This window comes from Metopolophium dirhodum, chromosome 6, assembly GCF_019925205.1.
Source record: "Metopolophium dirhodum isolate CAU chromosome 6, ASM1992520v1, whole genome shotgun sequence".
Classification (NCBI taxonomy): Eukaryota; Metazoa; Arthropoda; class Insecta; order Hemiptera; family Aphididae; genus Metopolophium; species Metopolophium dirhodum.
The window spans coordinates 8,935,229-8,952,527 of NC_083565.1; the positions used below are offsets into that span (position 1 = coordinate 8,935,229).

The 17,299-nt window shown below is 30.5% G+C and overlaps 1 protein-coding gene across 2 annotated transcripts in view; it reads left to right on the plus strand.

The window, feature by feature from the left end:
- LOC132946520 (uncharacterized) overlaps nt 1-16,961 on the plus strand; it is a 58,919-nt gene extending 41,958 nt beyond the window's left edge. Inside the window, exons 3-5 of one of the 2 annotated variants that reach the window (XM_061016557.1) lie at nt 2,193-2,402; nt 14,828-15,007; nt 15,565-16,961. In XM_061016557.1, the coding sequence (XP_060872540.1) occupies nt 2,193-2,402; nt 14,828-14,973 (356 nt within the window). In that variant the 3' untranslated portion in view covers nt 14,974-15,007; nt 15,565-16,961. Of the gene's footprint in view, nt 1-2,192; nt 2,403-14,827 lie in introns of both variants that reach the window. The other variant, XM_061016556.1, reaches the window with a different exon arrangement.
- The last annotated feature ends 338 nt before the right edge of the window (nt 16,962-17,299 follow it).

Here is a 17,299-nt window from a genome sequence, read left to right on the forward strand (position 1 = left end):
TAGTCACATACAAGGAACTATCGACTTGAGAGCAATTCCGACTACTTTTTCAAGATTTTTGAAAGACGAACAAAAATTGGAAAAAACTAATTTTGTTGTAAATTTCATACGTTTAATATAAATAATAAAAGGAGCCAATATACTTTGCTATTTAGCATGTATAGAAAATGAAAATATAGTGGATTCTTCTTGACGTGGACACGTTGGGACCAAACTATTTTGCCCACATTAAGTGGTTGGCCATAAACTGGTGCCCACATTAGGTGAAGTCCACTGTGTAAAATATTATGAACTCTCTTATCATATAGTGACATTACTGACTAAAATATTTCGTGAAAGTTCGAAAAGAGGGTAGTCCTTTATATATTACAATAAGAAAAATAAATTTCAACTAGATAAAAATATTGCTTGCACAAAAATGTGATAACTGTGACACACACATAAAAAAAAGTCATATCATTATAAACACCAACATAATATTCCTATCTCCGCTCTTAATCTAAAATATAAAAAACCGGGGAAGTCGCTCTGCTGTATAATACATGTCGAGTGTAACTCGTTGAGTAGGTATTGGGAACCTATCCCAGAATTCACTCTCAAAGTTCAATATTTAAGCATTTTTTCTACTATAAAAAGTAAACAATGATACAAAAAAAAAATATTCAAAAAAACACATTTCATTGTTAAGCCAATACAATCATCACTCCGTTCAAAATCTAAAAAGTAATTAAACAGATTGCTTTTCCAAGAATTTTTAGTTACAGTTTTTTGACTTGAAGTAATAAACAACCTACAATTTTAAGAGTTAATTTGTTGAGTGGAAAGATACTGCCAGGTAGACTACGTTGTTGTTTCGATTATAAAGTCTTCAATTCACTGGAAAACTTTTCAGTTTGCACATGAAAAATAATATATGTCCTTTTGTTTGGTCTATTTTTATAAATCTTCATTGAAAAATGCATTGTAATTCATAAGTTATTATTTATCATTAGGTATATTCATTTATATAAGTTTAATTTTAGAACTAGGGTTTTTTTTTTAAATTTATAATACAATGTGTAGTATTAATTTTAAGGGCGATACCAGAAAAAATATAAAACACGTGTAACCAAAAACGTACTAATTTTCAATTATTTTTTAGCATGCAGCATTATACCCATTTAACCCTCACTGATTTAAGCGATGACATCATTTTCAGTTCTCCTTCAATAAAAGTTTACATAAACAATTCGTCCGAGTATAAACCGAATTAAATAATAATGACATTAAATGACTTTGTTATTTAAATAAGCCTTTAGGGGCTTCATTTTATTATATAATTTTAAAAAAAAATGTATTTTATTCTTTAATAGTCATACCACAAAGTTAGAACACACGGTTTATTGATGTGTATGTGTGACTGTGTGTGTATGTAGTATTTTATAATTTAAAAATTGATAAAATTTCAATTAAAACGAATTCGACGCATTGTGAATTAATTCACATTTATTATGGTTGCATAAATGTTTTAAGCTTGTACCACGCGGAAGCGACGGTTTTCAATATTTCTACGTTTAAACACCATTAGTGTTTTTGATGTATAATTGTGAACATGGTTGTAATTAATCACTACCAGTCAGAAGATCAAATACACTGTAATAATAATTCATCATATTATAGTTTATTCTATTACTCGTACATTTAAATCGAAAATAATCATTTCACGTACCTATAACATCCTATTATTCATTATTGTATAACATATTATAATATTATATACTATTAGCAGTATTAGCTGTTAATTAAATATTAACAAAGTAAAGCCTAAGTAGAAAATATAATACCTACGTCCTACATTGATTTTTCAACGTACGTACCTACCTTCCTATAATTGTTCAGGAATAAGGTTGACAGTCTAAACATGTATGTTAAGGTGCATATGCCTGCTATGTAGCCATGTAGGTATAGTGAGTACCTACATAAGTCACAATATATTATATTAACATATTATACATATTAGGGTACTCGTTATGATCTAAACCAAAATTTGTTACAGTGAAATTCAAGAGACCTAGTGTTAATTATTGTAATCCACATTTCATTATATAAACAATATTCCTAACAAATCAAAATTTAAATATTTCTTAATATTTTGTATTTTTGTAATTTTTTCCGATTACTACAATATTATAATATTATGCTTATACTCGCAGATGGCAATTGTAGACCACAAACGGGACAGCCAAGTCAACCTCAAGCCGGATCGCCTCTGGACTCGAACATCGGCAACAACAATAATAATAACAACAACAATAACAACAACAACAGCGCCATATCGCGACGTGGTTGGCGGGGCGAATGGCGGCGAACTGATCCGGGCACGGTGTACAGTTACATATGGAAGAGCAGTGATCAGCCACTCGGTGAGTTTGTGCAAGCAAATATGTATAACATAAAATATAATATGGAACATTATTTAGCGTATAGTAAGTCCTTATTATGTAACATAATATTAGGGAAGCTGCTATATACTTAACTATACTTAACTAGTATACTCAAGTCGTTTGAGAGGTCTCAAATATTGGCCTATAACTCTAAATACCTATCAAGTAGGTACGTCATATCATATCGCATTCGCCTCTTCTCAATTCGTATTAACTACCTTATGGATCTCAGCTACAACGGGTGATATCATCCACAGATCCTGGGATTAATTACTCTTATGACTTTTAGCCTGATGCCCACTCGTAGGTATCTATATCGACACGAAGGTCCGTAGAAGTTTACAAATTACAGGGCTTATGAAACGAAATGTCCACTAATTGAATAATGAGTAAACGTTTGCCAAATGTTTTTTTCTCGATATTATATGGGTAGAGGTACTCGGAATCCGTCATCGAACTATATTTTAGTTTACATTCAGCACCTACTAATATCATGGTACTAGCTGTGTCTTGTTCTGTTTTAATCTAAGTAGTAATAACTATTTATTTCCCTTATGCATTTCAGTGCGTAATTTCCGTGCCGGCGTGCACCGACTTTACAAATATAAATAAAATAAATAAATAATGTGTGTTTCGCTCGGCGGCGGCGGCGGCGGCGAATAACGGCTGGTAATGGTACTGGACAACTGCAGCGGGGGCCGTGTATAGTGGTGGCGCTCGTTGATGCCGGTTATGAATAAAAAATCGAGGGGCGTGGGCCGTGAATAAAACAAGAACTGAACGGAAAATGGAAATGCGTGTATTATTTTACACATGTATGCAATATGGGTACACGCATATATACAGTATGTCCCAAAAGTCCCGTATCACCCTTAATATCTCCATGTAAAATCACTATATTTAAACGCGGTTTTTTTTACAGTACTAAGTATGAAAATTCTGATTGAATGGCATAAAATTCATTTATTTTTTTCTTTAAATTCAAAAATTTTCAAAAAAAATTTTTACGCATTTAAGAATTTAAAATTTTTAAGATAGCCATTTTGTTGAGCATATTTTTTAAAACAGTTCAAAAAAAAAATACTAAAATTAAATAAAAATTAACCAAGTTAGAGCAAGTTATGTTTTTGAATAATTGTAGTAAAAAAATAAATATTATTATTTCACATTTCAATAATGAATATCTAATTTCATATCTAATAATAATATTTATTTATTTTAAATTCTTAAATGCGTAAAAAATTTTTTTGAAAATTTTTGAATTTAAAGAAAAAAATAAATGAATTTTATGCCATTCAATCAGAATTTTCATACTTAGTACTGTAAAAAAAACCGCGTTTAAATATAGTGATTTTACATGGAGATATTAAGGGTGATACGGGACTTTTGGGACACACTGTATATATATATATTTATAATAGTATAATATAAATATATATATATAGCATATATATATATATATATGTATACCTGAGCCGCTCACCTCACGCCGGACGTACACACGCGTAAATATATTATACATAACCGCCGGTACGCAATACTTCGCTTCCGTAGTGCATATTATACACAGTGTTCGGAATAATCTAGATAAATAGTTACAAGGTATCTAAACGTTCATCTTAGATCATTTTTTTACTCATCTAAATGTATTCATCTAGATACATTTTTTATTGATAAAAATCGCGAAATTGTACAAACGCATTTAAATATTTATACACATTCTCAAACCAAGTTTATGGTTTATAAATAATGTAATTATTTTAATTTATATCATTATTATTATTATTATTATGTTCCTAGTGCCCAACTAAAATATACCTAAATTTAAAACCAATTTAAAAAAAAATTGTATCTTTTTTTTTATCTAGATAAAAAACTACTTATCTAAACCGAACACTGATTATACACGACTATTATAATATGTGCATTATTAATATGCATAATAATATTATTACACTTATTATTAACCAGTTGAAATATTAACATTTGCTCATAAGATACGCGCGCGTGTGTGTGTGTGTGTGTGTGTGTGTGTGTGTGTGTGTGTGCAGTTTGCAGTGTGCCGTGTGCGTGTGCGAACTGCGTTTTGCCTGTACTTTATACAGTATTTTATATATCCAGCATTCCACCAGAACAGTTTCGAGTGATGAGAATATTATTATATTATTATTATAATATAATAACAGCGCCCGGCTGCTACATAATATATTTTAATGTATACGATAATGTACCGTCAGTGTTGTATATGATGCGTCCGTGTACGATGATGTTATATAATATGTATTTAATAATATTAATATAATACAATATTATATTATTATTTTATGTGTACAGTATAATATTATTTGGGTACCGGCGCGGATTATTAATTATATATATATATATTATTACTATCCGAATGTTCGCGCACGCCGACGAATAAGTTCCGCCGGAAGGATATAATATAATATTATATGTATTATACAGAGGACGGTTCACCGTGTTTTCCAGTTTTCTCGTTCGACTAATAAATCAAAATGGTAAATCACATCGGGCCATCCTGTTGATATATATTTCGTGTATAATAATATCATGTATTATTACGGATATTTATACACACGGGCATACGGCATGTCTACTATTATAGACCGCATCGATAATTACGAATATATTAAATCAGTATTCAGTATAGGTACGAACAAATTCTACTGTGAGTCGTCGCGACGGTAAAATAATATATTGTACCAAAAACGCACATACCTAAACAGTGATCGCTATTAACTTATAATATTATGACTGTGTGGCCTGGAGATAACTCGCGTATACGGATTTTAATGTTACCAAGTCAAGGATATAATAATATATTTAAATCATTTTATGGATACCTATATACCTATTGTAGATCTTAATTACGAACTACATAGTACCTATATTTGGCTAAACGGATTTCGGTTGGACGATATTATGTGGCACACGCGTCTCGTTTCAAGCGCACAGTCAAGTCAATTTTGTGCAATATTTATTCATTCGATACCGAGCGTATAACTAAAGATGTATACTGATTTTATTTTTTATTTTTATTATTTTAGCGCTCAAACAGTTTTATGTAGCACTTATAAATATTGAAAATATTACGAAAGAAATTATGTTTATGTGTTTCACGCCGATTGTCTAAGCGTAAAGAAAAACAGCCTATAAGTTCGGAAAGCGTTTAAGAAGTGCGCGGTATCATACAAAGGTCTTATCAAATATGAAATAGTATAATTTTATGATTTATCGATGAAATAACTTTGAATAATAAAATGTTTATATTTTTTTTTTTTTTTTGATACCTAGATATAAGGTTGCAAGATATATTAAGACGTTTACGACCAACTAAAGCATCATGCTATTTTATACCTACTTATTATAATATGTGTCCCTATAAGATAGGTAACGGCAATTGTTTTAAATTAATAATAAATAAACCTTCCATTTAACGGGATGGAAAATATTTCTGAGAAATAAAAAAGCAATAAATTAAGCTTAATGAATAGTTAAATATTTTTCTCGTGTATTTAAATATATTATAATATATTATATGGTACGGGCAAAGTAGAAAGCTACAACTATTATAATTTAATAAAATTTAAATTTTATTTATAAACAACTATTATAAATTATAATAATATAAAAATTGAAATATTACTTATTTTAAGACACCAATGTTTGCTATATACCAAAACGAAGATTAATTAAAAACGTGAAAAAATAATTTTAAATTATTACCTAGGTATTTGTTTTTGGGTTGCTGCGGCGATGTTTAGAATGTAAATATAGTTTTTTGCTGTTTTTATTTTTTTTTATTAACATTTTATATTAAAATAAAAAAAAAACCTATGCATTGTTGTAGAATGAAAACAATTATGTCAATATAAAAATTATTTTTGCCTTAAAAATATAAACGTATTTTTCATCTTACGCTTCGATGAATACAACGGTTAAAAATCGTCCTGTTAATACAAATAACTAATAATATTAATGTGAACACACGACTTATTCATGTACCTACTTTCTGAAATAAATATATTACTGAATTGCATTAATTATTTTCAAATCATTACTTAATATTTATATTTTATATAATATTATATACACTATTACATGACCAACAAATCCCGTTGATTCGTCCGTAGTTGTGACCAATGTCAAATCTGGAAACTATTGATATTATACCTTAAATCTTAGGAACAACATATTATTATTAGGGACACCGGTGACACTGTCCTATGGTACGGTCTCCCTTCAGCGTTTCTTCGCAAAAGTTATTGGAACAGCACGAACACGTCGGCGGTCGTCTAAGCAGGGGATTCACACTTTTGGGCATAAAAATATTATGTTTTTGTAATAATCAACACAACTTTTATTTAATACATTTCAAAAACTGTAATTTAGTTTTAACAAAAGTCCATGATGAGAAATTTGTGAAGAATCCATCCATAGACTGGATTTATTATACCGTCGATCTCACTACTAAAAATAATCCTATTTAAATATTAACTTGGAAACTGTTCTAGTATGATACAAATATCCAATAAGATACGTATTACGTTGAAGAATTAAAATAATAATATAAATCCACTTACTGATTTCCCTGAAGATATTTTATGAACATGAATAATTTCATTCCTAAATTGACAAGACTGGGTATTTTCTTTTCTTTCGAAAATTCGTTGATGAATAAAAATTGTCACGTTGGTCGTAGGTAGGTTACCTATATGGTTTATAATATACTGTAAAAGTTGACAAAACTAAAACAACTGTTCATATTGATAAATTAATATTTTGTAATAGTGACAATTATATGGCATATTATAATTTATCGGAGCACCGTAATTAAATTTATAATTGAAAATATAAAAATGTGCTGCGATGATATGATGGCGTATAACTTTATATGTCATCGTGTTAACACGTTTTAAGCTCCCCGCCTAATCCTCCTACTCGTCACTGGCTTTGGCGCCGTGATATTTAATTAATATATTATACGATACGGTGTGCGTGTTTCGACAAGCTGACTTGATAATATACTATCATGCTTGCCGCTCGGTATAATATTATAACGCCTAGGTATATACCCTGTATACCTACCTATCGTCGTTGTACAATAAAGAGGAAAGATTTCCGGCTGCGGTGCGGACTGCTCTTGGAAACGAAAGGTATCAGAACCGTATAAACCTGAAGGCAATAAGGGTTCAAACGACTATGTTATTATTATTATTATTATTATTATTATATTAAATAACGTCGGGCGGGTCGTGGAGTTAAATACCGTCCGGATTTACGTTCCGCGCGTTTAATATAGGTTCGCCCCCTCTCCCCCCCTTTATTCCCAACACGCATACGCGTACCCGATGCAAACGCACTGCGTAGATTATTCAAAAACTTCGGCATAGGTGGTGCATTTCATGCACGATTCGTTTCTGGTTGGCTGATTTTCGTTTAAACTTCACGAGTATAAGGCACAAAAAAAAACGACCCGAAAGGATTTCACGTACACAATGCGTTCGAAGAAACGGTTTTATTGTTTTTTTCTTTCCACGCGTGCCGTGACTTATCAGGAGCGGACGAGAAGCGCGAAACAAACTTAACAATTTAACACATTTTATTCGTTAACGGATATATTTTTGCATGCAGGTACCTTACGCAGTTATACGCTTAAACTTTTTTGAGATTTGTCGTTACACAATAATTTAGCCATTCGCTACACCCTTTTAGGTTATTTTTTTTTTTTAAACACTCTTTTCCTCTAGCATTACATTTTGTTCGCTACAGGTCAATAAATGTAAGGGACGATGTAGACATATAAAACAGACTGGAAAAGGTAAAATGTGAAGAATTGATGAAAACAAAGGAACTATTATAAATGTGTGTAATAAAAAAAAAGCAAATGGACCACCCGTCCCGTGACTTATTTAGTATGTAATATACCTTTTTCATTTAAAGAAAATAGAATAAAATATACTGTGATAAAATCATACGTTTTTCAGTCTGGATTGCACGTGAACAAGCCTTGGTTAACTCATACAAATATAGAATACATATACTGTAAACTGTATTTCTTACTAAGCCTATTGACAATTTTTTAATTAATTTTTAAACTACACTAGGTAATCAAAAACAAAGGTAATTAAAATTGTATGACATAATGTTAATATTAATTCCAATATTATTATTCAGCAGTCACGATTCACATAATATAATAGCACTTACGAAATACTTAACGATATGTGATTTATGCGTTTCATAAAGTTGACCACGTTTTATAATTGGTTTCATCGATACATTACAATACTGAAACCAAAATGATGTAGGTACGTTTAATACGTTGGATTAACCTTAGGGTTGATAATATTGCGGTCATGATTTACGAAGGATTAGTGTACGGAATTATCCATCAAAAATCATTAAAATGACGCGATTATCTAATCCATCATGTTCAGGAGCAGATGACATATTTGTCAAAACGTTGCTTTTGGCATACATTAAAATGGCTCGGGACTTAAATATACATTTTGTCAACTATGGCATAATAACGAGAATAGTAATAAAAATTCAATCTCTCTCACAAAGTTCTTCATAAACTATTTAAATATGCAGCTGGGTTTATGTTATATTATATACATGAATAAGTTATTTTGCCTGAAAATATTTATAAAACATCAGTTATTTCAAAAGACACTTATTATATTATATTTATATATACCTAATATGAAACAAACAATTTTTTTATTTCGTAATAAACTTGCTCGCATAATGAATCTATTATAATATTATAAAAACAATATTTTTTTTGCGACAAAAACGAGCAATATTAAATGATCAATCATTGGTGGAACATAATTATAATTTCCAATTATAACCTTTTAAATGACAATTATATTCAAATATAATTCGAAATTTTATCATAACAGAATACATTATGTTGTTTATCTTAATATTTATGGTTTATCGTTTATAAAAGTCCGTGCTAAAATCAAATTATAAACAGTTGCCCCTAATTATTTTGTGTATCCTAGAATTTACCAATACAAATCGGTTAAATCCAGAAATTGAAAAATTTCCCAGCAGTAATCGATAAAGCCTAGGATTTATCTTATTCTAAAGTATTCGCACTTTTACCATAGCATTAAAATATATATATATGGGGGACGGAGTGGCCGAGCGGACTAAGGCGTCGGCTGCGACGCAGCCGACCCGAGTTCGATACCTTGGCCGCGGGCGGCATTTTTCTTCGGGCAAGTCACGGTGTCCGGAGAACAAGTGCTGCCATCCCCCCACCCGGGGCACGGCAGAAACCTACGGGTGCCCCATTAGAAATTCTGCCAAAATACAACGTGTACCAACCTACCCAATTTAAAAACCTACAGTGCCCTCCACCACACCCAATGGCCTATGTTGCCGCGGGTTACCCAATAAAAAAAAAAATAAAAATATATATATGTATCTATCAATAATACAAATATTCAGTTTGATTCTTAGATTATAAACGTTAGAAAATGCTCTCTTCTATAGGTAAATCATTTTTAAATAGTCGATTATTTTAAAACTGATTAGAAATTATAATATTCTACGAGGAATGGGCAATTATCGGAAACAAAGTGTGACGGAGATTCCCGGAAACGTGTGAACATGAACGTTAACGAACTGTAGTTTACACATCATAAAGCTAAAAAAATTGTGTATTTCTTTATTTATTGAAAAATTTAAAAAAGCTCCCTTAAAAATATTTAAAAATATTTCAATTAAGATATACATATTATGGCAGAATTAATGGTAGGTATATTAGTGGAACCGATGGGTTCCAACTCAGTTTTTTGATATTTTATTACATCAATATTAATACAAGAAAAAACACAATAAACGAACAATTGACATTACAAAAACTAAACAACAATTTATGCAACATTTTTTTTTTATAACAGTTAATAATAATTAAAATAAAATGTAATACAATTTATGAAATAAAACAGCATTTGTATTTCTTTAATATTTAAACACTCACTGTTAAATAAATAGGTATGATAAAACTGTAAAAAAATCTCATAAATTTAATGAAATCATCAAATGTTGCAATACGAATTTATAATAACGAATTTTATTTTAGAACATAACCAAGATCTGCAGTTATTAATTGTTAATGTGTGATAAAAGACATTAAAAGTGTTTTAGACCACGTTAAGTTTGGTAAGTTTCAAAACAGACCCCCGTTGAAATTAGTTGGTGAGCCTTTCCTTAGACCCTAGTCCATATTATAGCAATATAGCCACACATAAAATACAGACAACTCAGGGTAGAACGTATTACTATTTTCTGTACGTCGGCAACCATGGTATGTACTAGCGAATAAATAAAATAAATGGGTATATAAAACTATTACGATGACAATGAATAATCAACAAAACATTTAATGTTTGTTTTTTTAACATTTCTTTTTTATATTTTCCTCATTCCTCTCAGAATCTAAAAACTACTTAACAAGGTTTCATCAGTAGTATATATATGGCTGCAATAATATAGCCATGTAGGTACTTATTTTGAACAAATATACTCTTTTTTTTTCTGCTAAAATATTAATTGTACCTACTGATGTAAAACTCTCCATAGTGGTATCTTATTCTTTCAAAATGATTATAAAATATAAAACAATTGCAACACACCTCCTCGGCTGTCAAACCCAGTGGCTGTCGATATTTATACCTAACTCTATCCAGTTAAGGAGTAGTTGGTTGGCTATTCCCACTACACGAACCGGTCCTTAGATCCGGGTTGTTGAATTGATATAAATAAAGTTTTCTGAGTTATATTTTACAGGTCCTAGAAACTTATGACCTGCGTTCATAAACTAACACAATTAACACGATATAGCAACGAATACACTGTTTTATTCAAGACTAAAATAATTATAATATTATAACCAATAAAATACACTATCACCTGAGTAACCCTGTTCTAAAGGGTAGTATATTGAAGATAACAGGAGTAGCGGAGTACGAGTTGAACAATACTGAATTATTATAATTTAACTATTAGGTACGTTATTATATACTTAAAGTTAATCAATTATTTACGTTTAATAATATTATAAATATGACTATAGTAGACTGATGTATAGTCTCTATTTCACGGTTCAAAACTCGACTGCTGCTATGCCAATAATATATATGCTCGTACTCTACGTTCCTGTTTTCTGTTTACCTAAGCAAATTCACCGAGTGCGACATAAATGACGAGTCAGTAAACTGCGAATCGTTACACAATATAGTTATCCGTATTTAAAACATACATAGATCAAAAGAGGGGGACGAAGCGGCTGAGCGGATTAAGGTGTCGGTTACGACAAGCACCGAAGCCGGTTCGAATCTCGGTCACAGGCAGAACTTATCTCCGAGCAGACATCTGTCTGGAAAGAGAGGCCACCATCCCCCGACCAGGCATGGCAGAAACCTACGGGTGCCCAATTTGAAATTCTGCCAAACTAGAAACACACGTTTTTTACAAAAACCTACAGCTGTACCCTCCCTCACAGTTAAAAAAAAAACCACCCAATGGCCTAAGTTGTCCCGCGGGTTAATTAATAAAACAATTAAAATAAACCAAAAGACTTTACTGTTTATAATTACAAAAAAATTATTACTGAAAAAATTTATAACCTTTTACAGTTTTTGAAATTCCCGGGAATTTCCGTTCACAACATTATTTTAGATTTCATAATTCTATATTAAATATAATTTTTTTTTTAATAAGATACCTACATGCCGGGACCCAAAACAAATGAGATGTATAAATGTATAGTTTATATTAACAATAAATTAAATGATATAATAATATATAATAACACAATAATAACTACGTTTGTATGTGGGGGTGAGGATTAATCACTAAAAAGTAAAAACCATCACGAATTACCGACGCCAGACGATGCTTGACCGCAGTACACATTAGCGTCTGTGTCCAACCACCACGCCACCCTAGGCCCCGAGGCCCGAGCTCATTTTTGCTATAGGTATTATAATATCAAATTTATTACATTATTTGATTATCTTAATATTCTAATCGGACCCGTTCTATTAAAATCGGTTGATATTAGAGATGGCTACTATAATTTATAGTATTAATTTATCAATATGATAATTTATATTGGTGACCTTAGATCGCTTAACTGAAAAGATAATATTATATTTATGCATCGTAATGCAATTTATAATCCTCAAAAAATTTATTATTCACAACTGTAGGCATAACAGCACTATAATATAAATTGTTATATTTTGTTGAGCGTAATCATAACCAGATCATGTGTCGTTTTTATAGAACTAAAATTAAAACAGGTCCAAGAAGGCCTTTTGCTAAAGATCGTTGATATTTCAAGACAGTACTTGACAATAAATTAGTCGAGGGACTGAATGTGCGCGCGTATACAGATGACTTAATGACTATTATGTATAATATAGTACCTATGTGATATTATGAATATAATATTAAAAATTTAAAAAAACGTGCAGGAATATTCTAAAAAAAAAAAAAAAAAAACACTGTAAGAGATCTCTTTCTCTCGTGACCCTTAGCCGATTTCGCACACTGGTTATAAGAATAAATTAACGTTTTAACCGTATTTTTACTGTCGAAGCCAATGAATTTTAATAACGGTCTGACGATTTTTTTCTCCTCTGTATATTTTTATTATACCACCCATGCAATCGTTTCTCTCGTATTTTTATACAATAACAACAACAACAACAACAACAATATGTATGTTCGTCGTTTCGTTGTGGTATTATACACGCGCCGCAGGTTTGTCACCATAAATATACACTGCACTCGTACGCATATAGTATATAGGTACATATCTCGTATAGTATACGAGATTTTACTACCTACACAATAGTTCTGACCACGGGACCTATAAAAACCCTACGGCCTCGTGGACGTTTTCCCCGGAAAGATTCTGTATTTTTAAACGCGCGTCGTCAATTTCTCTCGAGATTAAGTTTGTATAATAATAATATATATATATATATATATATATATATAAGGAAAAAAAGAGAGGAACCACACGATAGTATTCCCCGGCGACCATGCTCCGAGCGAGTTTCTCGATATACACTGCAACGCCACATCATACATAATATTATGAACACGCGAAGGTAGTAAAAGTCTTTGCACGCGAATGTGGTGAAAACAACGTTGTGTTTTCCATTGCGAATATATATTATATATATGTACACGTATGTGTGTGTAGCCGTATGATTCGTGTCTCTAATGCAAGACTCGTTCGCTCTACCCTCATGTTTTAAATATTGAATTGAGCATTGTGTTTTCGTCGTCCACAATGAAAACGTTTTACTACGAAAGCTGTGTAAAAAAATAAATAAATAAACAAAAATGCCAGAGGAAATGGAAAAACGGAAAAACTATAAATGTACATTGTGTGCGGTAAAACGACAAAAATATACATATTTTAATGGGGGATGGGGATGGGGGATGGCGGAACTTGTTCTCCGGACACCGTGACTTGTCCGAAGAAAGATGCCGCCCATGGCCGATGAATCGAACTCGGGTCGACTGCGTCACAGCCGACGCCTTAGTCCGCTCGGTCACTCTGTCCCCCAGGAAGATAACATATTATAATATACAGTATCGGTACAAATACATTCCATCATTTTTGGTATTGAGTACCGAATTTAGAGTATATTATTATTCTGTTTTTTAGGTATTGTTTTTTTTTTTTTTTAAACACGCGAAACATCTCAGTTTAAATTATTTTTTTGTAGCCCAGTGTCATAACAAAGATAGATGATAGGTACAACGTATCACGAATCACGATTATTTATCGTTTATTTACTGTAGTTGACACCCTCACAGTAAGTATACTAAATATGTTCAAATTCATATTTACCACCCATATATAGGGTAGTTTACCAAGCATGTCAACCCCTATTTTCCCTTTAATAGTGTGTTTATTTAAAAAATACTCGTTGAAATTCCGATTAAAATACATCATAATTTTCGAAAATATCATCTGCTAACAATTTATTATTTACAGTAAAAAAGGCTGGTTATCTTTTGAAAAAAAGGAGTTTGCAGGGCACTCCTCGAATAATATGGTATAATAAATATAAATAATTCAAAACAGGGTACCTACTTTAGTATACCTACTTAAAAATTCCAAAAATCCAAATTTGAACAAATTCATTATGAAAGGAAAATATCGGAGAGAAATATTCTATATTTTTCTGTACCATCTTAAACCTGATTTGTAACATTTTTGCACTGTAACGGCGGGTCACACGATATCGCAGGAAATAATACGATAAAAAAAATTGATAGCCATCGCGCTCTTATTACATTAATTTTATGATGACACTCGAAAAATTGTGTTTCAGGCAAAGCCGAGCTGTACATAATACTTGCCCTGTTGATCGGCATGGCCACCGTCATAGTCGGCTGCTGGCTGTCGGACAATTGTTGGTCACCCGAACCGGAACAACACTACACGATAGCGTGGCACGACCGGCACCGATGGATATGAGCTCGTCCGCGGCTGTCGTTCCGAACGGCGAATAGTAATAATACAATAATAATAATAATAATATTAATAATAATAATGGATAAAACATTTCGATTTACATATTTTTGACCTCGCGTCACTCTACAATATACGCGTCGTGTAGAATCGTCGACCGAAGACACTATTTAATCGTAAATCATCGTAGACCGAACGACAACAACAGTATATAATGATATAAATATAACAATGATTATCGTTCGGAAGCGATGGGTAATTAATTAATAATATGGAAATTTGTGTTATCGGATCGTAACGGTTTCTAATGGAGATTTATCGATATCCGCAAAAAAAAAAAAAATTGACTTTTGTTTTGTTGTATAACAAATTATTGTATTTTCAGTCGAACCAACCAACCACCGACCGATGTTACGCTTGTGTGCCATACTCATAAACACGCAATTAATATAACACAGATTTTTTTTTTTACTTATTTTAAATTACATTTGTTGAAAATAATATTGTACGGTTATAACTGATATCATAACTTATAATAATTCACATCATTGGCGAAATGTTTACGTGTATAACTAACATTGGTCTTAAACTCTTTAGGCGTCTTCGAAGTGAAAACGTTGAAATTAATGTTCGATAACTGTTAAATTCCTGCATCGAATTTACGATCGTCCAACGACATGAATTAAATCACTACTTGAACATAATATCAAGTGCGGTGTTGTTTTTTGTTTTTATAATATCATTATGTTAGCGGTGTTGTCGATATTATAAATCTGAACTTTTTTTTAACATGTACATAAAACGTATCCTATTATCCAATAATGAAATCCTTATTTTTTTTAAACTCTGTGTATATTATAAAGTGACCCATACAACCTTACGTTATGTTGTGAACTTACGTTATATCATAATAATATGTAACCTATTATAATATATACACATGCATTTGACCTTTTGGACGTGCATTTTTCCTTCTAGTTGTCAATTATTTACATGATATACATAATATGTATATATATATATTATTCTATAATCATTGATTGTGTATACATTTTTGTTTTAAGCCTTTTATTAACTGTCAATTACTTACAAAACGAAAGACATTAGTATCAAATTTTTAATAGACTAGGAAAAATGTGTTGTTATTAATTTTGAACACAATTGCATAGCAAAAGTATAAATATATTATATTATTCTAGTTAGGTATTTATAAAAATATACTATACTGAATAGAATAACTATTATTATTTACTTGAATCAATTTTCGTTTTTAAATATACAATGAAATGTGTTCACTAAAAACAATATAGAAACAATATATACAGTTTTTAATTTCCAAATCATTGTTTATAAAATAATATTTACAACCTATTGTTTACAATAATGTATGTGTTAATAATTTATGACAAAATATGTCATGATGAAACGCTAATAAAATATAAAAAAATATATGCTTACTTCAAGTTGTGCCCAAATTAAGTTGTAAATCTATTTACGACTATAGAATATTTGCCGAAAATATAGTTAATATATTATATGAAAAAAAAACAATATCGTATTAATGTGCGTGTATAAAATATATATTTTTTGTAATGTAGAAAAAAAAAAAGTTCCTGACTCCTTTTAATGGTAACATTTGGTATGAGTTATAACTAATATTATTATTGTTTGTATTTTAGATTAATTTTTATAATATTTCCTACGTATTAATTATAGAAATTATACATAAAAAACATAATTTAGGGTCCAAATTTAGTATAGGACAGTTTTTCATAAAAACTAAAAAAAAACATGAATATCGTACATAATAATAATTATTGTGAATTGTAATTAGCATATTATATATTATTTATCAATTAAGTTATACTTGTTTAAAATGTATTTAAAAAGCAAAATAAACAATTAATAATATAGCCACAAATTTAGAGAACAATTGCATTTTTCTCTTGACACCTATCCTCAACACTTGAAAACCAAATAAATACAAAGGTCATGCACCTGATTTTACAGTGAGTTATTATATTTTTAATACCTACTTTAAACTTTGTTTATCTCTGTCGCCGTATAAAAAAATATTTTAACAACAAAGCAACCAATAATTTAAGCCTTAAAAAAGTTTTCATTTAAAATTAATATTATAAAAATATTTTTATTTGTCATTTATGTGACTTAACAACTTGGTCAACAATTTTTTTTCTTGCTTATATTAAAATTGTTTTAACATTACTGAAATCAAACTGACATTCTTAAGCCTATACTTATATGAAATTAGTGATATTATCATACACTTTAAAGTTTAAATTGGTTTTTGAAAAACTTCTATAGAAATGGT